Source organism: Erithacus rubecula (genome assembly GCF_903797595.1).
Source record: "Erithacus rubecula genome assembly, chromosome: 6".
Classification (NCBI taxonomy): domain Eukaryota; kingdom Metazoa; phylum Chordata; class Aves; order Passeriformes; family Muscicapidae; genus Erithacus; species Erithacus rubecula.
In genome coordinates, this window is record NC_136688.1 from 10,875,025 (window position 1) to 10,901,460 (window position 26,436).

Below are 26,436 nucleotides of genomic sequence, written 5' to 3' on the forward strand. Positions count from 1 at the left end.
CGAGGTCTTTCATCAGAGTAGTGGAAGGGATCAACAGGCTCAGACCCCCGGGTCCCTGGGGTTATCATTTCTGCAGGGTGTTTGCTCCTTTTGCTCCTCAAAGACCCTCTGGAGGGAGAGCTGGAGGGACCCCATGGAGCAGGGACTCCAGCAGTGCCCTGCCAAGAAGTAGATGAAGGGTTTGATGCTGCTGTGGATGCAGGTGAGCAAGAAAACAACCTGGGAGGACACAAGGAGGTAACCAAGCTGCTGCAGGAAATTGCAGAAGATGAGGAGGTGAGTGAAGAGCACAATGATGAAGATAACGATGTCTCGCCTCTTGGAGTGCTGCCTCCTAGAGCCACACTTGACGATAATGAGGAGGATTGCTCGGGAAATGACCACGGGTGCAGGAAAGAGGAGCAGGATGATGATGTACATGGAGATGAGAGCTGCCTGGCTGTGCTTCCGCTCGTGTGATGGGTACAGAAATGTCAGCACAGGAATGAGAGTGAAGAGAGACAAAACGGCCCATTCTTGGACACTTTCCAGCACCCACCACAGGCGCTCGGGAAGGTCACAGTGGGAGCAGAGCTGGAAGAGGAAGATCATGTCCTTTCTGATGTTGAAGAATGCCAGTTGGAAAAGTGCCCAGTAGTAGCAGACCATTGACAGCTGGAAAAGGAAGCTCTTGAATGTCAGGGGCATGATAACAGAGCAGGACAGGTCCTCCATCAGAAATATGAGGGCGGAGGAAACCGTGAAGAGAAGGAAAAGGAAGTCAGTGATAGCTAGGTGAAAGATGCCAGAGTTACGGCTTTCCAGGCTGAGGAGCCAAAGGACAGCCACATTCCCAGCCAGCCCACAGAGACAGATAAGTAGTGCTGAACTGTGTATGGCCACGCTGGTGACATCTATCTCACAGAGATTGTCCCCTTCAGTGGGTGAGACAGGAGATGGGGACATGGTGGTCACCTCCATGGATGGACACTGGGCAGGCAGTGGGATGTGGTCCCTGGCTGTGGTCAGAGTGGATGGGAGTCAGGGCTTGGAGAATCCAGGCATGGACCACGCATCTCCTCAACAGCTCCCTGCAGTGGGAAGAATTCAGTGTGGAGGAGTGAGATGTGCAGGGGAGGAGAGCAGTGGAAATTGTGGGTTTGGGAAAGGAAATGAGAGGGTTGGGATATTCAGCAGAGGATGCAGAAGGAAAGTACAGAGCAGAGGAGGAGAGACGTGGAGGGCACTGCAGTCACCAGGAGAGGGTGGCAGGAACAGAGCAGCGGCTGGAGGAGAGGAAGGTGGGCGAGGGAGGAAGGAAAACCTTCCACTGACCTGTTCACTGTGGGGCAGCTGCAGGCAAAGGGCGTCTGTGCAGATCAGCAATGCTTCCTGGTACCTCTTGCTCCTTTATAATTCATGTCCTAAAGCAGCTCTTCCCAGGTCAGTAACATAAAGGGGAAAGTGCCCAGATCACCAGGAGCTCCCCATTCCTGTCTTGCTGGCTCTCCCTGTGTCCTGTCCCACTTTCACTCCCCCAGACTCAGTGGAGTCACAGGGTAGTCAGAAATTGCACCTTTTGCTATGTCACAGTTCCACTTAGATATTTTTGCTGCAGATGAAGTGACTTTGTCAAATGCTCCAGATGAAATATTTTGCAAATATTTTGCAAATGTCTCCTCCTTTCCTCCTCACGAGGAACACTCCTTCCCTGCAGCATATCCTATTCTCCAACTGCCTTCCTTCTCCCAACAGATTTCTAACATTCTTTGTTTCTCTTCCCTGAGGGGTCATTTTCCCTTCAGCAGCAGAGGGATGCTGGTGGTGCTGGTGGCCCTGCAATGCTTGGGAGCCAGCTGGTGAGGCAGCTGGGTGCTTGTCAGATACAACTCCCATTCTGGGAAGAGCTCCTGGCTGATTGCCAAAACCTGCCCTCAGCCCAAGGAAGCAAAACTGAGCTGCTCCCTGGCCTATACCCATTCTATCCTACTCCCTGCACCTCATCCCCATCCCCACCCTGATCTCCACACTGACCCCATCCCATCTCATCCCACAGGTTTCCCAGAAGAAAGTCACTCCCTCACTCCAAGCACAGTTGGTCAGGCTAAGCAGTACTCCAGTAAGGACAGTTGGGATTACCGCCATCCAGATCAACTCCAGCTCCCTTCTGGCCACCTCCTGACCCCTCCAAAAGTGCCTCCAACACCCCAGACCGTACCTGGGGCACACCTTTTCCCCCTAATGCCTGATCCTGCCTCGCTCCACCTGTGTCTGTGCTCCTCATGGCTGTAGAGTCCTGGGACCCAGGAGGGAGGAGGAAAGCCCAGCTCCCTTGTGCTCTGCAGAACACAGGATGGTAAACGTGCCTGGAGCCAGTGAAGAAACAGATGAAAAGGCCTGCAGTGGTTTTTGGGCGAATTTCTGTAACAAGAAATGAGAGCACAGGGGGAAAGGAAAAGTTCAAGGCAAGGTCACCTTTAATATCACAGCACTCAGTGCATACAACCACCATAGACCCCTCTGGATGAGGTGAATCCATGGAAATGAGTCCTAGGAAAATAAACTTTATGGAATAGATAAGAAAAACATTTTAATGACTATGTGTGGTTATAATGGGTGAAACCCGTTGTAAAGTCTCACCACACAGAGATCTGGGAGAGATCCTTCTGTGTGTCCTGTGCAGGTAAAGAATTCCTTCTTCCTAATGCCGGACATTGTGTTAGAAAGTTTATTCTGGTTGATTTCGGTATCACTCCCAATACTCATCCCCCTTCTCTCCCCATGCCATGCCATGCCATGCCATGCCATGCCATGCCATGCCATGCCATGCCATGCCATGCCATGCCATGCCATCCCATCCCATGCCATGCCATGCCATGCCATGCCATGCCATGCCATGCCATGCCATGCCATGCCATGCCATCCCATCCCATCCCATCCCATGCCATCCCATCCCATCCCATCCCATCCCATCCCATCCCATCCCATCCCATCCCATCCCATCCCATCCCATCCCATCCCATCCCATCCCATCCCATCCCATCCATATTCATTCCCTGCCTTGAATCGCTGCCCATGAAACCCTGCTGCCCTCCAGTCAGGATATTTGGGATCGGCAGTATCCATGCCATTCTCAAACTCCTCCAGTCCCTACGAGAACATTCCTACCCTTCCACACCACTGACAATCTGCCCTACCTTGCCCTGGGGTCGCCTGTTCCCCTGACTCCTGCTCCTGTCCTGCTCCACCTAGGAGCATGAGCAGTGTCTCTGCTTCTCCCAGACATTCATGCTCTTTCACCTTAAAATTAACAATTTAGCCACGGAATAACACTTAAAACCATGTAGCTGAAAAGGTGTCTCATTACTTAACCTGGCTTACAAGGCTGACTCACTCAGATGTCTCAGGTACTAAAACACCTGAGAGAGCAGCATTGCTCCCACATTTGCCATGGCAGATGCACATGTGTGTGCACACAGACAGAGCCAGTGCAAGGACCCTGTGAGAAATTCCCCTTGGAGGCAGGGAAATGCTCCCTGTGGATCCGTTTGCATCTCCTCACTGTGCCAAGGGCTGAGCCTCAAGCAGTGGGGGGATCGGCCCAGGGCCTGTCGGCGTTCAGGGATCACCCGAGGGCAGCAAAGGAGAGAGATCCCGGCTGGGAGAGGCCCCACTCCCAGGGAGGTTCTGGTCAGAGCTGCTGGGGCCCAGGAGAGCTCCAAGGGTCTCCTTTTGAACTGCTCTTTACAGGGCCCCAAGAGATGGGCTTCAGTCCCAACCATGTTTCATCCTGGCCACACTTTGGGCTGGCAACTTTGTGTGAAAGTGTGAGAACAGAGATGCTGTGCCATCCAGGGAAGTGAAATAATTTCCAAGGGTGCCCATAAAACCCAGGAGGTTGTTGGATAGCAGCAATTCCTGGGGGCAGAGGGTGTTTCTGATGAGTTGCAGAGGAGCTGAGCCAGGGGCTGCTCCTGAAGGCTGATGCCTCAGGAGCATTTCTCAGATCCCAGTGTAGCCTGGAAAGGGGGAGGCAATGCACCAGCACAGGGACAGTGTAACTGTGGATATTTATTCATTATTCAATCTTCCACCCACTGTCCCAGTGTGCCTCAGCAATGCAGCAGGTGGAATCACCAGACTCAGAGTACAGTGTCCATTGGCAGGATCATTGATTCTAGCAGGGCTTTCTTCTGGTTCCTCAAAGGTCCTCTGGAGGGAGAGCCGAAGGGACCCCACAGAGCAGCGCCTCCAGCAGCTCCCTGCCAATAAGTAGATGAAGGGTTTGATGCTGCTGTGGATGCAGATGAGCAGAAAGCCAACCTGGGAGGACAAAATGGTATAGATGAACTCCCACAGTAAATTCCAGAGGCTGAGGGGCAGAGTGAGGAACACAGTGTGGCAGATAACCATGTCTATCCTCTCGGTTTGCTGCTGTTGGGAGCCAGGCATGACCATATTGAAGAGGACAGTGCTGGAAATGAGCATGAAGGGAGCACAGAGCAGGACGTTGAAAGTGTTCATGGACATGAGAGACACTCGGAAGTGCTGAGATAGCTGGGACACACAGAGGAAAATTACTGTGGAAACAGTGAAGACAATGATGGAGAATGCCCAGAGCAGGGCACACACCCCCTTCCACAGTGCTGGGGACGGTTGCAGCAGTGCCAGAGCAGGCAGTGGATGGACATGCACCTCTGGATGCTGATGAATGTCAGCACGTACAGCCACATGATGTAGGACACCAGTGACAGCCAGAAAACCAACCACACATACTGCAAGGAAATGATGTCAGAGCAGGACATGTCCTCCAGCAGGAAAAGCAAACTGGAAGGGACCAGAAATAGGAGAAAGAGGAATTAAAAAAAAGTCAGCATTAGGATGCAATGGGTGGTGCTATTCTTGCTCAAACAGCAGGAGCCAAGGAGCCAAAGGACAGCCCTGTTCCCAGCCAGCCCACAGAGGCAGATGAGCAGTGTCACACTGTCTATGGACACATTGGTGACATCTGTCTCACAGAGATCATCTCCTTCAGTGGGTGAGGCAGGAGATGGGGACACGGTGGTCACCTCCATGGATGGACACTGGGCAGGTAGTGGGATGTGGCCCCTGGTTGTGGTCAGCGTAAACAGGATCCAGTGCTTGGAGAATCCAGGGATGGACCATGCAGCTCCACAGCAGCTTCCTGTAGGGGGAAGAATTGAGTGGGCAAGAATGAGACGTGCAAGTGAGAAGGGCTGTGGAAATTGTGGGTTGGGAGAGGAAGGGGGGCGGACTGGGTTGTTCAGAAGGAACGGCAGAAGGGAAGCACAGGACAGAAGAGGGAGCACCTGGGGAGGGTACTGTGGTCACCAGGAGAGGGTGGCAGGAACAGAGCAGCTGCTGGAGGCGGGAAAATTTTGGTAGAGAGAAAGGAAAACCTTCCACTGACCTGTTCAATGTGGGGCAGCAGCAAGCAAAGGGAGTCTGTGCAGATCAGTGATGCTTCCTGGTACCTCTTGCTCCTTTGGGATCTAAGTCCTAAAGTGGATCCTCCCAGGTCAGTAACACGAAGAAGGAGAAGGTCCTCTCTGTGCTCTGTCCTGGTGCTCTTCTCCCAGAGTCACTGGAATCACAGGGAGTTAGAAATTGCTTCTTTGGCTAAGTCACAGTTTCACTTCCTCAGAGTTAATTGTCTTGGAGATTTTTGGTTGGTTTTTGTTTTTGTTTATGGTTTTTTGGGTTTTTTTTGGCTGTAGAGGAACTGACTTCTTTCAAAAGCTCCAAATTAAACATTTTGCAAATGTCTCCTCACTTGCTCCAGATTACTTACATTCCTTCCCTGCACAATAACTGTTCTCCAGCAGCCCTCACCCTCCCAAGAAGTTCCTGTCATTCCTCATTTTACTTCCCTGAGGGGTGTGGAAAGGGCTGACAGCTGGTCTGTGAGCCAGAGAGAGTTAATTGATAAGGTGAACTTCTGAAAGGAATTTTACCAAGGCCATTGGTATGGAGATTGAGAAGAAGAAGAAGATAAGCAAGAAGAAAGCAGCAGCTGGGAAAAGTATTTTTAGAAAGTTTTATGAAAGTTAGTTGAAAACACTGGTGGAGACTGCTTTGCACCAATGAACATTGTGTTGATCTAGTGTAACCCATGAATAAAGTGTAAACTTTGTGGAGTGTATAAAAGAGAGCATGCTGTTCTAATGAAAAGGGAAAGAAGCCTTCTGAAGTTACGGCGAGTCCCTTTGTGTGTTATGTCCGTCTCAACTGCAACAAGGGGTCACTGTCCCTCCAGTAGCATGGGGATGCTGGTGGTGCTGGTGGCACTGGAATGGTGCCAGTGCTGCCAGTGCTGGTGAAGCATCTGGTTACTACTCAGAAATAATTGCCTTTCTGGGAAGAGGTCTGGGATCATTGCCAAAACCTGACTTGACCCAAGGAAACACAACTGAGCCATGAATTCCCATTTTTCATTCTAATGCAGGTTCACACAACCCAAGAGGACTGTTAAGAGTCGCTTTGTGAATGCCAGTACCACTGAAATGTGGCTGGATGGTAATTAAGTAATTTTTCTTTTCTCCTGGCCTCATTCCTTTTGAAGATGATTGATGTTTATTCAGACGAGCAGGTAACTCCTTTGCACCTGTTGGTGATAGAAGACATGCATACTTTCTCCCTAGGTTAGTAAATCAGATAGGCTTTATCACTGTACACTCAATTAAAGATCTTTACCTAGAAACTTGTAGAAAATGACTCTGCACATGTAAATTTTCAATCTTCTGCCAGGGATTAAATTTGATTTAATTTAATCTCAAAATTTTTAGTATAAATATTGCATTATTATGAGGCCATATTCCCCTTTTTTTTTGTTTTAAACAATGTGTCTCTTGTTATTTAACATGAAGGCAACATAAAAAGCAAAAAAACATGTGGCAAAGCAATAAATTCACACCAAGCCTAAAATAAATTAGATTGTACAGGCAATTGGTAATGCACAAAACATAGAATGGTGATTTTATTATCTATTCCCCTAATACTGTACCATCACCCAGAGTCTACAGTAACTGGCCAGTCTCCTTTTAGAGTCATGGCTGGAGAACCATTCCCATGTAAGATTTTCCAAGTTCAATGCAAAAAAGATTCCAGCTATTATAGGTCCAAATTCAGCAATTCAAAATTACTGAAGTATAATTTTGCTGCTGAAAACACCTGGATTGTTGGCACACCTCTTGACTTAGCAAGGCTAGGACTTGACCAGGGTCCAGGCCTTAACTGGAAACATGTCCCTAATACATTCTAAAATCCTCTAAGTTATAGTAGTCAGTAAGGTTTCTTAAAATGATTCATGTCTTTTAGGTAGCTATATAAGGATATCTTACAGTTTGCATAGCAGCCGGCTTTGTAATTCATTTTCAGTTAAACAGTCAATGGTGCCATGGACAGATAGCAAATAAATAAACTAATAATATCTTATGGATAATGTGTGTTATAAAAAGTCAGTGAATTCATATAACGAGATTAACAGCATAATCAGGATTATTAATATATCCGTAGTAACTGTCTTAAAAAATTGAGGTAATATTTTCTTAGACATTTATGCATATATGACATTAAAGCAAAAAAAGTAAAAAAGAAATAGCTTAACTAATTGTTTTTTTCTTATCTCTACCAAAAAATAACTGTCTTGTAATTTAAATAAGCAGGTTTTAACAGAAGTTAGCTCCATGCAAACTTTAAATTACTCATCTCTATATCAAAATAGTTTCATCTTATAATTCAAATGAACATATTTTAATAGAACTTAAAACTAATTTCACTGAAATTTAACATTACTTAGATATAATAAAAATGCACCTAAGAGAACTTAAAGTTAACATTACTGAATTTGTCTTAACAGAACTTAAAATAGTAGAACTTAAATTAAATAACACTTAAATTTAACTTTGCTTAGTTGAATACTTAATCTTAAAAATTAACTTCACAGTACTTAACCTTAATAGAATCTTAATTCATTTTGACTCTATCATTACAAAAAGTTGCTGAGTGTTTGTCATACGGCAGTTAAATATACAGGTAAACAACTGTATTGAGACAGTAGCAACATGAATTTATTGCAGGAATTCAACTGCTGCAGCTTTTTTAAGAATGTCTGTATGATAGATTTGAATTTGGCCTAATAACAGTAATTCGATATAAATATTGAAGGCTAAAACAATGAAATTTGCACAAATAGTTTGGTCAGGTTAGTGGGTGTGTAAGACTGATCCTTGCATACAAACAGTTACAAAATTTAGGGTTCCGTTTATTCTAAAGAGTAAGCTACTATTTACTGTATTTGTGGTCCTTCAATATACTTAAACATGGCAAGCAAGAATAATTACACTTGAATTTCTAAATAGCTGTACCAAAAGTTCCACAATAAAAAACTTGTTAAAACCATGGAGTTAAAGGCAAGCAACTGGTAATTCAACAGTTTGACTGGGGTGAGGTGTCCCTCGGGGCCATTGATTTGTATCAAGTGGCAGCTTTGATAGCTAAGGCTGCTTCCCCCAGTGCCTGAAAGCACCGGGGGCACTTCAAGGGCCCGTTGTGAGGGTTATTTAGCTTGAGAATTAACAGTAACTCAGTCCCTCTGTCTATGAGACTGACAGGTGGTAAGAAACATGAAAACAGGGGAAAAATCCAGTCCTGCCAGAGAAGTTGTGCCATCATGTCATGTCGGGTACTGATGGTTTTGGTCGATGGTGTGGCAAAAAAAAAAACCATCCAGTGATAAGCAAAGGGTCTGGTGCATTGGAGACCCATTAAAATATCAAAGTGTGGGGCTGTTTCGCTGGGTACCCAATTCCTGAAAGGAAAGGCAACTCAGGTGCCCAGCATGCAGACTGCTGGCTTACTAAGGCATCACAAATGCCCTGCAGCGCTAGATGAGCCAGTGAATTGAGTCTTCCAGGTGATAAAAGGTCTGAGTCGCCTTTTAGCAGTTCAAAGAAAGGACTCAGCTCTGCAATAGAGATTCCTATCAAGGAGCACACCCAGTTAATTGCTCCCAAAAGTTTTTGTGCATCATATAAGGTGCAAATGCTTGTCTGAATTTGTAGATTTTGGGGAAAAATTGAATGGACTTCAATGTGCCATCCAAAGTACCTCTATGGACGATATTTTTGTATCATTCCAGAAGCAATGCAAAGCCCTGCCTGACTCACAGCTTTGGTGATAAGGGCTAAGGCTTCCTCTCCTGTTGTTTAGCGGCTATGAAGATATCATCCATGTAATGATACAAAAGAACATCTGGCATTCATTGACAAACAGGATTTAAACCTTAGCAACATACCACTGGCAAATAGTAGGAGAGTTGCTCATGCCCTGAGGTAAAACAATCTGTAATGTCGATTTGTGTTGGGTCTGAGACAGAAACACCAGCACCTGTAATTTCATGTAACAAGACTAAGGACTTTACTCTTATGAACTCTCCTTATATAGAGACTGTGAGTTTCCCGGGCACACATGTGTGATTAGTTACAATCTCAGTCACTCATTTCCTTGTCCAATGATACATCTGCACTTAGGGTTCAATAGATGGGCTGGGATTCTCACCCAGGTACCTGCTTGCTTACAGGCTGGCTGGGTTTCAGATTGCAGCTTTAAACCTAGCTGCAATATACGACAACAGTCCAGTGATATCACTGCAAGGGCACCTGCATATTTGGCCTAGGAACTGAAAAAGCAAATTTTGGAGCATCATCAAGATGCACAGGCATGTTGAAGAAGCAAGCCTTTAAATCAATGACTGTCAAATGCCAATTTTTGAGGAAACATGATAGAAGAGGAGAGCCCAAGCTGCAGGGCTCCCATTATCTCCATAACAGAATTAATTTTGTGGAGGTCTTGGAGCAAACACCGCTTGCCCATTTCTTTCTTAAAAACAAACACAGGAGAATTCCAAGGGCTGGTAGAAAGGACAATATGCCATTTCTGGAATTTCCGGGGTGGCTGCACATAGGTGGCGATGGCCCGGGTGGGGGCAGGGCTGGTTGAAAGCTGAAAGCAGCTCCTGATTGCTGCACAGGATGTGGGATTTGTGTCTGCACACGTTGCCGCCCTGCGCTCTGAAAGAAAGAATTTTCCCTGCTGTAAAGGCTGGTTATTCTGGTGAAACTTGGAGCAGCATTGACTAGTGAAGTGTGGGCCTTTCTGACAACAAGGACACATATCCAGGGTCTGGGATTTGTGCACTCACGCTTTTTGGCAGTGCCTTTAATGTGCCCGGTTCCCCGAAACCAAAACAAACCAACTGCTTTCCTGGGACTAATTTGAGGGCAGCAAAAGTGTCAACTATGCCCTGTCCCACGGCCTGATAAGTGAGTGCTGTGGTGTGCTGTAATGTCCCCAAGCAGTTACAGGCTTCTATCATTTGAAGCCATGTGTGCTCAGGTTCAGGGGGTAGGGATTTCAAGAGGCACTCACTGTCTTCATTTGAATTTTCTATAGGCAGTTTGAGGAGTCCAACCTCCCTTGCCTGATCATTATCAATTTGTCTCTCCAGTGTTTGTTTTACTCTGTCCACAAACTGCCCAACAGGCTCCTGGGAAGCCGGTTTATTATTTATGAAAGTCTGTTGCGGGGTTCTGGCATCAGGAATCTTAAGAAAAGCCAGACAAGCTGCCTCTGTGATTCCCTCCAGGGCCTCTCTTGGTAAGGCAGCTTGGCCATTAGGATCGGTATGCACTCTCTCTCTGGCTAGGTGGTCAATGGTTAAGGAAGCCAGGGCTTGGTTAGCATGCCTTGCATACATGAATATGAAGTTCTCCAGATTTTTTTTTCATTGTGCCATGCATGAAAATTACATTTTGTGCTGATGTCAGAAAAAGATTTGCAAAAGGCTTAAAATCATGAGGAATCATGAAGTGAGTAGTAAAAGTTGCTCTTAATAAATTACTGAAATAAGAAGACCCCAGACCATATTCCACTGCTATGTGGCGCAGTTTCTTAACTTCTGAATGTCCCAAAGGCTCCCTTTTTGGGTTCCCCACCTCGGGCCTAGTCGCATGGGGGTCACAATGATTTCTGCCACAGTATCAAAGTCTCTATCATTAAGGGCTTTCTTTTTTATCTGCATCCAATTATTAGGCGCATCCCTAGGGAATAAATCTGCTTCTTTTTTGGGGCTGGGGTCGAAGAGTTCCCCTTCAGTGCTAGAGTCAGTGTCCACCATATAGGGGTAGGTGTTTGGCGGCTCTGGGGTCACTGGTGATCCAGCAGTGGGACTGTAGGTGGTGACAGGGCTCTAACCCTGGAACTCATCGGGGAGGGCATGCAGACAGGGGATGGAGAACATGACTGAACAGGTCTCAATCCAGAACAGTTGTTACGGCTGTCTCAGAGGTAGTTTCACAGGCAGCCTCACTCCCCTCCTGCTTTTTAATTGCATCCATAACTCCCTCCATGCAGGAAGCATTTGTATCTCTGGCACATGGCCCAGGAGAGTGGCCAGGTCGTAGAACTTAACACCAACATAGTCCCAATAGCAAAGGGTAAAAATAGAAGAAAGGGTGGTATTGTGAAACATGCATGATACCCATTGTAAAAGTGACTTAAGTCGTGCTTGGGGCTGGGAGAGCCATGCCTGCCCAGGATACTGAGCAATTTTTCATAGACATCTATCTCATTGGACATGTCCTGTCCCATAGTCCAGTTCCCACAGCTCCCCAGTCACATTGCAGCAGGGCAGGTGATTGTCCCAGGCCCAGATGCCGTTCTCTCACCAACATGATCAGTTCCTGGGACTTGCCAATTGCCACTAGGTAGGCGAGTCCTTCTCCTCACATGGGAGCACCAATTATCAATGATTGAGAAAGAGACGAGGATTAAAGATTCATGATCAGAATCTGAATTTTACTGTGAGCTCCGTGTGCTTATATACCATTTACAGAAAGTAATTTTTTACTACATTCATTGGGTTAAACATCACAGAGACAAACATTACATTTCTACTTAATTCAGTCTTCTTCTCTGTTGCCAGATGTTGATCGAATCTTCTCATAATCCTTAAAGCTCTATTTGTTCTTTCCAAGGCATCTTAGTTATCAAACTGCATATGCTAATTAAATCCACAGGGCTATCAGTCTCGGCTACCACAGTCACCTCCATGGATAGACACTGGGCAGGCAGTGGGATGTGGGCCCTGGCTGTGGTCAGAGTGGATGGGAGTCAGTGGTTGGAGAATCCAGAGATGGACCATGTGGCTCCTGAGCAGCTCCCAGCAGTGGAAGGATTCAGTGGGGAGGAGTGAGATGCGCAGGGGAAAAGGACAGTGGAAATTTTAGGATGGGAGGAAAAGGTGGGAAGGTTGGGCTGTTCAGCAGGAAGGGCAGAAGGGAGGGTTAGGGAGACAAGGGAGGACCTGGGGAGGGCACTGTGGTCAATGGGAGAGGGTGGCAGGAAGAGAGCAGCTGCTGGAGGAGAGGAAGGTGGGGGAGGGAGGAAGGAAAATATTCCACCGACTTTGTTCACTGTGGGACAGCGACCGGCAAATGGGGTCTGCCCTGACCAGCAGTGCTCTCTGGTAGCTCTTGATTCTTTTGGGATCTGTGTCCATAACATCTCCTCCCAGGTCAGTAACATGAAGGAGAAAGTGCCCAGAACACCAGGAGTTCTGCAGTAAACTATAACTCCTTCCTAGCTATTTCTAAGAAGGAACTAGCCACTGCATAGTATAAACAAAGGTTCAAAAGAGGCTCCTTGCCTTTCTCAATCTTCATAGTTTATTTCATGGTGGTCCCAGGGCAAAAAAGGAGGAGAATCTCAAATTTCTAGGAAAGGGTCAGGGAGGGGAATTTGGCTCTCTGCCTGTAGGATAGGGACAGGAGGAAAGGGTTAAAGCATTCCTTATACCTCTGGTATTGGGTTGCAACATGTCCCCGTTTTCTGTTTATTAAGTGGGGGAAAGATATTAGATTTCTTTTGATTTGGATTATGATTTTGTCCACCATTTGAAATTGGTGGGAGTATTAGATCGTTCTACGTTTTTCATTTCCATGTGAATGACTACGGAGATAGAAGGAATTATAGTATTAATAGCCTTAAAAACTAAGTGACGTAGGATCCCGAACGCCATTATTACAAGGAAAAGAATAATAAAGAATAACAAAATTGTTTTAACTATAGAAGTCCACCACCCCAAGAACCCCTAACCTTTGAACAGTTCATTAAACTAATTTTCTGATTCTTGCTTCACTTGTCTGATCAAGCTGTTCATGTTTCGGAGGGCAGCGTGGACGTTAGGAGCTTTTGAGGTGAAATTCATGCAGCAAACTCCTTCAAATTCCTGGCATTCATGTTCATGCAGTAGCAGAAGAAAATTTATAGCAGCACGATTTTGGAGTATGGCCTGCCTGGTAATTTCCTCATTTTTTAGGAGGGAACTAATGGCAGTTGATGTTAAGTTTGCCTGTTTAACAACCCAGCACTCTAGATGGCCTAATTTCCCTAGAGCTTTGGCTGCTGCGACCCATGGAAGAAACAAGGACACAGCTATTTTTTTTTAATTTGGCCCAATGGAAAATATCAGCATTACAGTTTGGATCCAAATTGTTAGCACTTCTCTTTTCTATTTTGTCAGCCTATTTGTTTTTGTGAGTCCAGTTACTAATTAAGGTTTCGTTGGGTGCTGACAGGAACAACTGCCCAAAGGTACATGGCCCTCCTAGAAGCCAAGAAGGAATCCCTGCCCATGTCTGATCTCCACAAATTAAAAACAATCCCTTTGGGAGAGTTTTGGGACTTGAATAAGTTGTGGTGTCCATTGCAATACGGTTTAAAATATTACACTCATTTTTGTCCATGAATTTTTTATGAAATTGTCGTATGAGATGGAACTCATTAGTGTTAGTAGGTTTCAAGACGATATTAAAATGAATGCAATATTGTGCTGGGTAGGAACCTAATAACTCTAATTCTTGGGGTTCCTGAGCTGTTTTTGGCAACTTTGACAGCAACTCGTCCGTGGGGTTTTTACTCATTACAGCCTGCTGCCTAGGATTTTTGTAAAATGGAATGGTATGTGACTTGAGAAGTTCATTGGGCCTCTGTACTTCAAAGCTGGCTGAATATTCTCCAGTTTTCAATGGGACTCCTACCAGGCAGGTGGACATAGGTTCTTTTGCTGCTGCAGTGGACAGACATGATTTCCTGTTGGAGCGTCTGTGCCAGGGTCACCCAAGTGTTTTGAGGTGGTTGAGGAACGATCCAGGCCACTGCCAAACTGTTTAGTGTTAACAAGAAGACAACCAGGAAGGGGTTCTTCATGGGGTTGAGTGAAGGGTAGGTTTTTTTTAACGGAAAAACAAACATTTTAAAACACATTAAAAGTTTCTGTCTGCCAGAATATACTCTTTTATGAAGCTTTTTTCCTCTTCCTTCTGGCGGCGTCTTCTTTTCAAAGCAATGGTTACTTGCTTCTCATATATTTCTGCTGGAGCTGGATTTTTTGGAAGAAAAGGTTTGACCCACTTCTAGGGAATCCACCTAGGGCCTGAGGGAGTGGATATTCATGCATAACCACGTCCCCAAGTAAAAAGCTCATAGGAACCTTTGGTTTCCCATGTTTCTGGGTCCCTAATCAAAACTGGTGGATGCTGAGACAATTTGAACTGTTTACTGCTGTTAAAGTGACGTACCACAGGAGGACTCATGTTTTCGAATGAACAATTCAAGAAATTAATATTGAACAGAGCTTTACAGAATTTTGCTGTGGAGACATCCACACAGTTGAACTGCTCTGTCGAGCCAGGACCTGTTTGATCATCTGGTGGGCACGCTCAATCACAGCTTGGCCTTTGGGGGAGTGGGGGATGCCAGTTTTATGTTCCATTCCCCACTGCTGGAGAAATTCCAGGAACTCCTTGGATGTGTACGCTGGACCATTATCGGTTTTGATTTCCCTAGGGATCACCAACACTGAAAAGGCTTGCACTAGGTGTTTGCATGCACAGCCCTTTTTCCTGCATGGACAGAGGCATAAACTGCACCTGAATATGTGTCAATGCTTACATGAACATATTTGAGGTGACCGAAACTGGGAATGTGTGTGATGTCTGTCTGCCACACTTTACAGCTGCCAAGGCCTCGGGGATTAATCCCCATACCCAGTGATGGTATGGCCTGGAGCTGGCAGCTGGGACAGGTGGCCACAATGGCTCGAGCCTGACTCAGTGTTAGCTGGAACTGACGGACCAGACCTGGAGCATTTTGGTGGTATTGCTGGTGGCTCAGTTTTGCCTATTGGAAGATGTCAGGGAGGCGTGCTTTCTCAGCTGGGGCTACAAGAGAGTCTACCTCTGGATTTCCTTCTGCGATTTCTCCTGGCAGCTCGGTATGTGACCTTACATGCATCATATAGAACAGATGTTCTCTATTGTCCCAGTCTGAGGTTTCTCCTTTGCCCCGAGATCACCCCAGAGGGACATGAAGGTGATTCAAACCCTGGTTTTCTCTGAAGCAGCTGAAGAGAGATTGCCAGAGACAGTTTTCTCTTTTTCCAAGGATTGTTTCTTGTTTCTTATCTCTGGGACTTTTTGCCTGGCTAGCAGCGGTCTGCTCAGCCTGGCATCCATGGTGGAATCTGCCTGGTGACAGCAGGGCTTATCTTATATAATTTGTACTACGTATTACATGTTTACAAAATTTTCCCAATACAATACAATTTTATTAAATGGTCCACCCCTGACCCCATCCAATCCAAGAGTGCCAACGTGTCACCCAACATGGATGACATGGAGAAGAACGAGGAAAAGGTGTCCACCCCCCAAATTCTCCATCTTGGCCACACGTCCCTTATCATAAACATTTAAAAAAACTATTTATCTACATTCTGAAGGTCTAATTTACACTTTATTAATTCTGGTAGCTTGTTTCCATTCCCTCTGGGTTTGTAATTTTCCCCAGGGGTTAGAATTCAGCACCTGAGACACCAGGGTCTCACTCAGAGGTCTTTGAGACCCTTGCCAGGGGGCTTTTGAGACCCCCAAGGAGGCTAGGGGTATGCCCTGGGCTCCCACATCTCCCCCCATTGTTTGCACCAAAAACACCCTTTTCACAGCTTTGTTCAAGGCTCACCGAGTGTATGGGATGATGCATGGCAAAACAATGAGAATAGCAACAAGCCCCACTAATATATAAAAACCTACTTTCAAAATTTCTTTTTACAAAAATAAAAGATTAAAAAGGTCAAACAGACCATCCAGCCATGATAACTGTGCTAGAACTCGGAAGGATGATTTGTTTGAGACTACAGTATAATTGCTATATACATTCTGATTTGGAGTAACATCCATTGTTTGGTTCTTTGTCACTCCTAAAACATTAAATAGAATTCAAAAGTCCATTGTCGAACCAAACATTTCTAATTCTTCTGGTTTGAAAAAGGCCACAGAGAGAAATTGAACCCACACATGCCATCCGTCCACAGGAGTTATCACAACTCACATCACCCATGAAGGGGTGCCCTCCAGAATGGGCCATTTTTTCACTGGCAATCCCACCAGACATGTTGAAAATGTCTTTTTTGCCTGGAATGTCTCAAACAAATTGTGTCCAACCCCACTGTCCATGCTAAATTTTCCCAAACATTCTCTCTTGGCTGCATCACTGGTAAATCCTCTTTGTTACCTAACATAGTTGACAAAAGATAAAATACAACAGCATATAAACTAACATGTTTCACCATCAGTCCTTAAGTCTTTTATATCTTGTTTGAAGAGAAGTTCACATCCTTTTTCCTTGATGTCTGCCAACACTCCCCTTGGAATCCTGGTGGCTTGTTGTGCTGGATCATTGTGAGGAGGGTCTCCTGCTAATTCTGCCACGGTGAGGTTAGCATGAGCACCACCTTGGTATTTCTTTTGCAGCTCCTCCAAAGCGCTTCTCCATCTGCTCTCCCACATAAGTCCTTGTGTGTCAGTAAGTATCAATGACACAAGAGATCTCAGGTCATATGGAGTCAAGTTATATTCATTGAGAATACCTTTTAAAAGCTGTTTAAAATGTGAAGATCCCAGTCCATAATATCTAATTGCCTTAATTAAATCTTTAACTAAATCATTATTTAATTTTTGCCATCTTGGGTTTTGTCCTTGTGAGTCATAATTCACTGGCATGGCTATTTCACCAGTCCCAATTGCAGGACATTCTCTGCTTCTTGTCAAGTCCATTCTGATATTTGCCTAATCAACTAAAGTATCTTGAGTTGCTGTTGCTGTTGCTGTTGTTGTGTGTCTCTATAGGAATTTGTCTGCTCAAAGGTGTTACTTGTTGAAATTGAGGCCAAGCTGCTGCCTCATTCATTTTTTGATTCATTGGTATTGTAGAAATCTGTGGTCCTTGCTGCATTGTTCATTGAAAAGTCCTTGCCCGTCATTGTCATCAACCTTGTTCTTCCCTTTATTATCACTTGTGCTGTCATTTCTAAGTCTGTAAGAATTGTCCTTGGAGATCTGTAAGATAGGAAAACCCATTCTATAATTAAAAGAGGGTCTTTTTTGTGTTCGTCCCACTGAAAAATCAAACCATATAGCTGTGTTTCTTCTCCCAACACTGCTAAATGGAATGGTAAAGAGTCCACATATCGGTGTGCTTGTCTGTCTTGTATCATTTATGCAAGTTTTTGCAAGCTTGCTTGTGCTTCTGGCATCAGAGTCCTGGGGGATTTGATGTTGTCGTCTCCTTTCAGAAGGTCGAACAAAGATGAAAGATCTTCATTCGTGATTCCCAAAATTGATCTCATCCAGTTGATCTCGCCAAGGAGTTGCTGCAGATCTTGGAGACTGTTGACTTTTGAGCTGATCTCTAATTTTTGAGGTTTGACTATTTGTCCGATGATTTTCTATCCAAGGTATTTTCAGGGTGCGATTTCTTGAATCTTTGAAGTGCTGACTTCGAGTCCTGCTTTTTTGTATTTCTTTGATCACACAAGCACGGACTTGTTGCAGTTCTCGGTTTGTCGGCGCAGCAATGAGAAAATCATCCATTTGGTGTATGATTCTTGCTTTGGGATATTTGTGTCTTGCTGGAGCCAAAGTTTGCGCCACATAGCATTGACAAATCGTTGGCGAGTTCTTGAGGCCTTGGGGTAAAACAACCCAATGATACCTCTTCATCGGTTCTTCTCTGTAAAAAACTTAAAACAGAAAATGCCATCTGGTAAGCATTGTCTTCATGAAGTGGAATACTGAAAAAGCAATCTTTGAGGTCAATAATAACAAGAGGCCAGTGTCTGGGAATCATTGTGAGTGATGGACAGCCTTGCTGAAGAGGTCCCATTTCCTCACTATTTCATTCAATTTTCTGAGGTCGTGAAGCAATCTCCACGATCCAGAAGACTTTTTTTGGATGACAAACACTGGAAAATTCCAAGGGCTGTTTGTCGGTTTTATGTGTCCTTTTTCTAGTTGTTCTTTCACCAAAGTTTTCAATGCACTCAACTTCTTCTTTTCCAAGGCCCACTGATCCACCCAACAAGGCGTATCAGTTTTCCATGTCAATTTTGGAGTGGCGAGTGCCACAGTGAGCCCTACTAAAAATCCATTGTGAGGTACATGTTCCACTGTGAAAGGAGATCTCTTCCCCATACAGTAAATGGCTTTTGCACAACAAATGGACGAGTAATAGCTGTCTTCTGTCCAGGTCCTGTGAATGTTATTGAATTTTCTCTTTGGAGGCATACAGAACTTCCTCCAATGCCTGTGATTTGGTCCAAAGATACAATCAAGTTCCATTCTCGAGGTCAGAAAATATATGAAATCTGTGTCACGTCCACCATCCCTGTGATTGTTATTTTCCTGTTATTGTATATCAAGTCACAAGTAATAGTTGGCTGTTCACGGGTTATCTACTTCAACCATAACGTGTGTACTTCGACATGGTCATTGTAGTGTGGATGCCCTTCGCCCATCGCCGGCATTACTTGATGCTCCAATGGATGCGATGGCAGAGCTATCGCTTTTGCCAGTTGAGTATTTTGTGGAATTGTCAATGGGGGTCGAAGAGCCCTTGCTAAAATTGTCAGCTCTTCGAAGCAGTCTGCTGAAACAACATTAGGATATATTATCAGTCCAAAAACGCTGCACCAGTCTCTGCCTATTATCAAAAAATCTTGTCTCTTTCGGCACGGTGCTTTGAATCCTGTAGGTATAGATGCAGATTCTTCATTCAAAAAACAAACCACTTTTGAAGCTGACAGGATGTACTGCGTTCCTGGTGGCAGCAAATCCGTGTCACAGGGGATGTCCCCTAACACCCTGCTGAGGGAGTCAGATTGACGTTCCCCGACAACTGTATTGTCTGTGCCGGTGCTGTTACTATTCCTTGCGACACTGCCATCATTTCTGTCATAGCGCAAGGTGATCCTGCACTTTTCTTTATGTTTTTTGGCAGTGGCAATGGTTTTCCATCCACATCCATCAGAGAGTAACATTCACTTGCCAGATGTCTTCCTCTGTGACATCTAGGGCAAAGTTCTGGTAGCTTGGAAGTCTTTGTGGATTGAGGACAATTTTTCCTAAAATATCCAAAAACCCCACAGTTGTAGCATTGTATTTCAGATGGATTCTTTTTCTTCTTGAAATTTGCAAAAAATCTTTTCATGTTGTTCTTGAAGAACTTTTGTCATTTGCTCCTTGACAACTGAAGCTATATGTTGTGGTGTTCCAATCTTGCTGCAGGCTTCCACCATCTCCGTCAAGGATGGCTCACCTGGCAAAGCACTGAATGACTCTTTTGAATTCTGGATTTGCATTGGCAAATGCAAGGGTCTTCAGCAGATATGGTCTGGCTGTTTCTTCTGTAATTTGTCTATTGATAGCTTGTGTAAGTTTGTCAACAAATGAGGAAAAGATTCAGTTGGTCCTTGTTTGATTTCTGTGTAAATAATATCATGCATCCCTGCCGGTGAAACCTGAAGAATTGCCTTGCGAGCTGCTTCCTTCTTTTCCAGGATTGGCTTCTGCTTGCATTTTGTCCGGACATTGTCTCATGTATCTCATTGGCTCCCATCTCTGTCCTCTCTCTGTGGAGACACAAACAGAACCCTTCCCCCAAATGATTAAGTTGAAAGCTTTTCAACTTTCTCTGTCTCTAAATTTTTGATCAAAACTGGAGAATTTTCCCTTCTACTATTATTTCAACTATTATCTAACAAAAAAACAAACTCAAAGTTTACAATCTTCTGCAAGTAAACACAATACAATAATTAACAATACTTTAAACAACAGACATACATTTACAAGATTAGACAATCATCAATTTTAAATAACTGTGTCATCACCTCAGGGTCTGCAGACAGCTGACAAACCTTGATTCAATGAGGAATTAGATGGTCGTCTCCAGAAAATGAACACCAAATTCACTTCAAAGTCAGCTTCAGCTGTTATATTGATAAGTCAAATTGCCAATCCAAATGACTGGAATATTATTTTGATGCAGAAAACACCTGGATTTACACAATTTCTCTTTCAGTTAGAATCAAGGCTTGGCCAGAGCCTAAACTCTAATTGGAAGAGAACTCCTGACATCTTATTAAAGAAAAAACCCACAACTCTTAACAAGAAAGCTACAATTAAACATTTAAAAAAAAAAACCAATTCCTCTAGCAACTCATTTTTTCTAAAATTCTTCTTTAGGGTAAGATACTTTGAACATGGCAAGACAATGCAGTGCTTCTGTGATAGCAACTCAGGAAAACCATAACACTAGGAATTTTTTCTGAGAATGAAGCTCAAATAATTTTCTGGAATTCTGCAAAATATTCAAAACCATAAGACAGCACAGTGCCAGGTCACAAAAGACCTGCTAAAATAAAAGAGAAAATTAATAAAAAGGAAACAAAGAAACATTAAGTTCACAACTTAGCTGATTATCTTCATACATTTGATTCAAGTACATGTCTGGAGGCTTTCCAAAACTTACTTAAAATGTTGAAAGATTTCAGATTAAACAATGAAACAGAAAACAAAATTGTTCTGTGGTATAGAATTCATGCAATCCTATTACATTGTTTTCAAAATTAAATACAGAAACTAAATCTAAATTTTAAAATCCAGCTCAAAATCTATTGATTTATATTGACAGTATTGCAAATACTTATAAACTGGCTTCTCTAAAACAATTAACTATAGGAAAATTAAAACTCAATGTTGACATTTAAATAAATGTCCACTCATATCTGAGCCATAACAAATCACTAAATATAGATGATATGTATTCAAATAAAATACAAAATACCTTATTATACCTTCAATTATTAAAATACCTATTACTATTAAAATACCTTCAGCATTCTTAAAGTTTCAGCTTTTTTTTTTTTTTTTTTTTTTTTTTTTTTTTTTTTTTTTTAACAACAATGCAAAACAAACACCTTTGGTTTAACATACAGGAACTGAAAATAAAACTGAGTGTCTTATCCTGTTCCTTTGCTCTGTTTGTTCTCCACAATATAGATAAAAAGCAGATCTTGGCATCTCTCCATCCCCCATCCCTCCTCCCGTCTGCAGCACTGGACCCCTGCAGGCACAGAGGGAGCAGTGGGGGTGCTGCTGGAGCCTCTGGGAGTGGGGCAGCTGTGCCCCCCCCCCTCTCGGTGAGCCTGGGCTGGTGACCTCACGCTGCTGCGCCTGGGTTTGCTCTGTCTGGCTCTCTCCGGGTAGCTGCCTCCAATTGCTTAAAAGTTGTTAATTTTTTCTCCTTTGACTTTTCAAAGCATAAATTTCTCTCCCCATTAGAATCTGCCAGTTCTAATGTGGATAACTCAGGTTTCCCTGAAACAGGGCATTCATCTCCTCCCCCAGCATTTCTGACAGCTGGAGACAGGTCTGTCTGTGTCTTTTTGCACTTCCCGCTTTCCTGCGTCTCGGCCGCCGCCGCAGGTTGCCTTTCCCCGGACATCCCTTGCGGCTAAACGCACCGAGCCCGCACTTTTTCCCCGCTTTTTTTTGCGGTCCCGTCCCCCTCCCCTCTGTCCCCCACACCCGGGGAGTCGCCTGTAGCGCCCTCCCGCCTTCTGGGGTCAGGGTTTCTGAAGGGGTGAAATAGCAAAAATCTAAGTTCTGTAACTCACTTGGAAATATTTCTAACTTAATTTTTCCCTGGCCTTGCTGTTGGCAAGGCCTTTGCTGAACCACCTGCTGCTGGTAAGGCAGTAATAACCTTCCCTCCCCCAGCTCATGGCTAGGTGAGAATCCTTCCCCAGTCTCTGAGGAACTTTAATTGCTTTCTCCGCCTGCTGATAGCAAGGCAGCCATAAACTTCCCTCTCCCTGCTCATGGCTAGGTGGGAATCCTATGATGTGTCTGATTCTGAACCATCTTACCCAAAAGCAATTTGTTCAAAATCGATTCGGAGGTTCCTGAAACCGACCAGCAGTGCACAGGAGTGAGGCTTCCCGGAACACCTCCTCTCCGATTCGCGTCTGGAACTCGACTTTTCTTGGCAGAGGGCCATAAATCTCCTCCACAATCCTCTTCAACAGTGTGCCTCTCCTGAAGCTCGGACTTCTGGGGGTCTGTACCTGCCTTTGCAGGCTACAAGGATCCACCAGAGTCCGTGCCAAATGTCTCTGCCTGGGTGGGTCTCCTCCATCTCTGCGCGTCTTCTTAAGCTTCCCCTTCTGGGTGTCCACACCCACTTTTGTGGGCTGCGGTGCATCCAGAGATGTCACTGCCCAGCCAGGGGGATGCCAGATGTCACTGCCCACCAGGTGTCCCAGTCTGGGGTTTCTCCTTTGCCCCGAGATCACCCCAGAGGGACATGAAGGTGATTCAAACCCTGGTTTTCTCTGAAGCAGCCGAAGAGAGATTGCAGAGATGGTTTTATCTTTTTCCAAGGATTGTTTCTTGTTTCTTATCTCTGGGACTTTTTGCCTGGCCAGCAGCGGTCTGCTCAGCCTGGCATCCATGGTGGAATCTGCTTGGTGAAAGCAGGGCTTATCTTATATAGTTTGTACTACGTATTACATGTTTACAAAATTTTCCCAATACAATACAATTTTATTAAATGGTCCACCCCTGACCCCATCCAATCCAAGAGTGCCAACGTGTCACCCAACATGGATGACATGGAGAAGAACGAGGAAAAGGTGTCCACCCCCCAAATTCTCCATCTTGGCCACACGTCCCTTTTCATAAACATTCCCAAAAGTCTATTTATCTATGTTCTAACAATCTAATTTACACTTTACTAATTTTGGTAGCTTGTTTCCATTCCCTTTGTGCTGACAACTTCCCCCAGGAATTAGAATTCAGCACCTGAGACACCAGGGTCTCACTCAGAGGTCTTTGAGACCCTTGCCATGGGGGTTTTGAGACCCCCAAGGAGGCCAGGGGTACGCCCTGGGCTCCCACAGTTAATACCTTTTTGCTACATTCAATGGGTTAAACATCACACAAACAAACTTGATTCAATTGATTTCTACTTGATTCAATCTTCTTTCCTGTTGCCAGTCTTGATCCAATCTTCTTGTAATCATGAAAGCTCTGTTTTTTCTTGCCAAGGCATCTTGGTTATCAAACTGCATATGCTAATTATTTCCACAGTACTCTTTGTCTTAGCTCCCACATCTCCCCCATTCCTTTCAACTAAAAATACACTCTTAAGGGACTTGTCTATTAATTTTTTCACACACTGTAAAATACAAGGAATAGTCATAACAATTTATAATATAATGCCTAATACATATAACCCTGTTTTAACTCAATTTCTAATCCATGTACTAAGTCTATTATTCTGTTAAAGTTCAAATAGGTTCTGATAAGGTTTTTCTCACAGGCATTCCCCAGAGGGTGAAATCACACATCTTCAGTTGTCAGTGTCAGGGCTGGATGCCAATGAAGTAATTTCTCTTTTCTCTGGGCCTCATTCCTTTTGAAGATGATCGACATTTGTTCAGATGAGGAGGTAACTTTGGACCTGTTGGTGATAGAAGACATGCATACCTTCTCCCCAGTTTAGTAAATCAGCTAGGCTTCATCATTGTACACTCAGTTAAAGATCTTTACATAGAATCTTTTAGAAAGTGCCTCTGCACATGCAAATCTTCAAAGCAGTGTCACTCCACCAGGGCTTAAATAGGATTTTATTTAATTTTAAAATTTTTGTATAAATACTGAATTGTTTAAACACTCTTGGAGGGCCACATTCCCTCTTTTGGTTTTTTAACACGTGTCTCTTGTTATTGAACATATAGGCAACATAAAAAGCAAAAAAACTGAGGTGAAACAATAAATTGACACCAAACAAAAATAAATTAGACAATAGAGGTGATAAGTAATACACAAATAATAGAATGACGATTTAAAGCAATGCATTGTCAATTGCCTAAATACTGTACCATCCTCCAGAGTCTGCAGTAACTGATAAGCCTCATTTTAGAGTGAGGGCTTAGAGAACCATTCCCGGGTAAGATTTTCCAAGTTCAATCCAGGAAGGATTACAGCTTTTATAGGTCCAAATTCAGCAAGTCAAAATGATTTAAGTACAATTTTGATACAGAAAAGACCTAGGTTATTGGCATACCTCCTGACTAGGTAAGGCTAGGATTTGGCCAGGGTTCAGGCCTTAACTGGAAGAATCTCCCTAATATATTCTATAAACCTCTCAGTAATAGTAGTTAGGAAGGCTTATAAAAATGATGCATGTCTTTTAGATATCTATACAAGGATATGTTAAAGTCTGTAAAGCAGCTGGCTTTGTAATTAATTTTCAGTTAAACAGTCAATGATACCATAGACTAATAGCAAATAAGTAAAGTAATAATATCAGTGAATTCATATCATGAGATTAGCAACAGTTGAGGGGTTCAACAGGCTCATACCACACCATTCCTGCGGGGATTGTTTTCTTCTGGCTCCTCAAAGACCCTCTGAAGGCAGTCCCTGAGGGACTCCATGGAGCGGACCCTCCAGCACTTTATTACTGAGAAGTAGATGAAGGGGTTGATGCTGCTGTGCATGCAGGCGAGCAGGAGAACAACCTGGGGGGGCACAGTGCTGTAGCTGAGCTGCTGCAGGAAATTCCAGAGACTGACAGGGAGAGTGAAGAGCACAGCAAGGAAGATGATGATATTGAGACTCTTCAATTGGTGCTGCTGGGATCTACCCTTGAAATGAATGAAGAGGATTGCACTGGAAATGATGATGGATGGAGCAAAGATGAGGAAGTTGAGGGTGTACAGGGAGATGAGAGCCCCCTGACAGTGCTTGTGCTCCTGTGACTGGCACAGGGAAGTCACTGCGGAAATGGCAGCGATGACAGTGATGGAAAGGGCCCAGAGCATGGCCCTCACTACCACCCATGACAGGTTCTGGGAAGGTGGAAGAAGCACTCAGGTGGGCAGAGGACAGACCTGCACCTCTCAATGCTTATGGCTGTCAGCCGGTACAGCCCTATGCTGTAGAACATCACAAAGAGGAGGAAAAGGAACCTTATGTACCATGGGATGATGATGAAAGAGCAGCACAAATCCTCTAGCAGGAAGAGCAGAGTGGAGGGGAGCATGAAGATGAGGAAGATGGTATTGATAATGGACAGGTCGAGGATGTAGGCAGTGATGGGTTTCATGGTGTCCCTCTGCATGTGGAACCCAAGGACACTGGTGACAGCTGCATTCCTAGCCAGCCACAGAGGCAGATGAGCAGTGTCACACTATGTATGGCCACATTCCTGGCATCTATCTCACAGAGATCAACTCCCTTGGATGGCGAGATGGGAGATGGGGACCCGGCGGTCACCTCCATGATGGACTCTGGGCAGGCAGTGGGATTTGTCCCCTGGCTGTGGTCAGAGTGGATGGGAGTCAGTGCCTGGAGAATCCAGGGATGGATCACACGGCTCCACAGCAGCTCCGGGCAGAGGGAAGGATTGAGTGGGGAGGAGTGAGATGTGCAGGGGAAAAGGGCATTGGAAATTGTGGGTTGGGAGAGGGCGGTGGGAGAATTGAGCTGTTCTGTATGAAGGGCAGAAGGGAAGCACACTGCAGAGGAGGGAGCACCTGGGGACGGCACTTTGGTCACGAGGAGAGGGTGGCAGGAACAGAGCAGCTGCTGGAGGAGAGAAAGTTGGGGTAGGGAGGAAGGCAAACATTGCACTGACCTGTTCAGTGTGGGGTAGCAGCAGGCAAAGGGGGTCTGTGCAGATCAGTGGTGCTTCCTGGTGCCTCTTGATCCTTTGAATCAATATCTTGAAGTGATTCCTCCCAGGTCAGGAACATGAAGAAGGAGAAAGTGCCCAGATTGCCAGAAGTCGCCGTTGCTGTCCCTCTGTCTCTCTCTGTGCACTGTCCCGCTGTTGTTTCTCCAAGCTGGTGGGGTCACAGGGCAGTGGTTTTTTTCAACTTTGGATCCATCAGAATTTCAGAGCCTTGGGGTTATTGAACTTGAGAAATTTTTTTCTGCTATGAAGGAAGTGGTCCTTTTCCTTTGTTATGAGAAA

At 44.7% G+C, this 26,436-nt stretch overlaps 2 protein-coding genes across 3 annotated transcripts in view; both read right to left on the reverse strand.

Annotated features, from left to right (window-relative positions):
- LOC306803430 (uncharacterized protein) lies at positions 1-26,165 on the reverse strand. 2 transcript variants are annotated; one of them, XM_079308835.1, is made up of 2 exons: positions 26,098-26,165; positions 1-1,070 (listed from the first exon to the last, which is right to left on the reverse strand). In XM_079308835.1, the coding sequence occupies exon 2, from the start codon at positions 958-960 to the stop codon at positions 40-42; it is 921 nt and encodes a 306-aa protein (XP_079164961.1). In that variant the 5' UTR covers positions 961-1,070; positions 26,098-26,165; the 3' UTR covers positions 1-39. The 2 variants fall into 2 exon arrangements, with proteins under 2 accessions (XP_079164961.1, XP_079164960.1); XM_079308834.1 differs by having other exon boundaries at positions 1-1,055; positions 26,094-26,158.
- LOC306803435 (mas-related G-protein coupled receptor member H-like) overlaps positions 1-26,436 on the reverse strand; it is a gene marked incomplete at its 3' end in the record, with an annotated part of 144,361 nt that overhangs the window by 23,060 nt on the left and 94,865 nt on the right. The window lies entirely within an intron of this gene.

Coding starts and splice junctions, on each gene's coding strand:
- LOC306803430 (XM_079308835.1), bottom strand. CDS start 960: ATGGAGGTGACCACCATGTCCCCATCTCCTGTCTCACCCACTGAAGGG.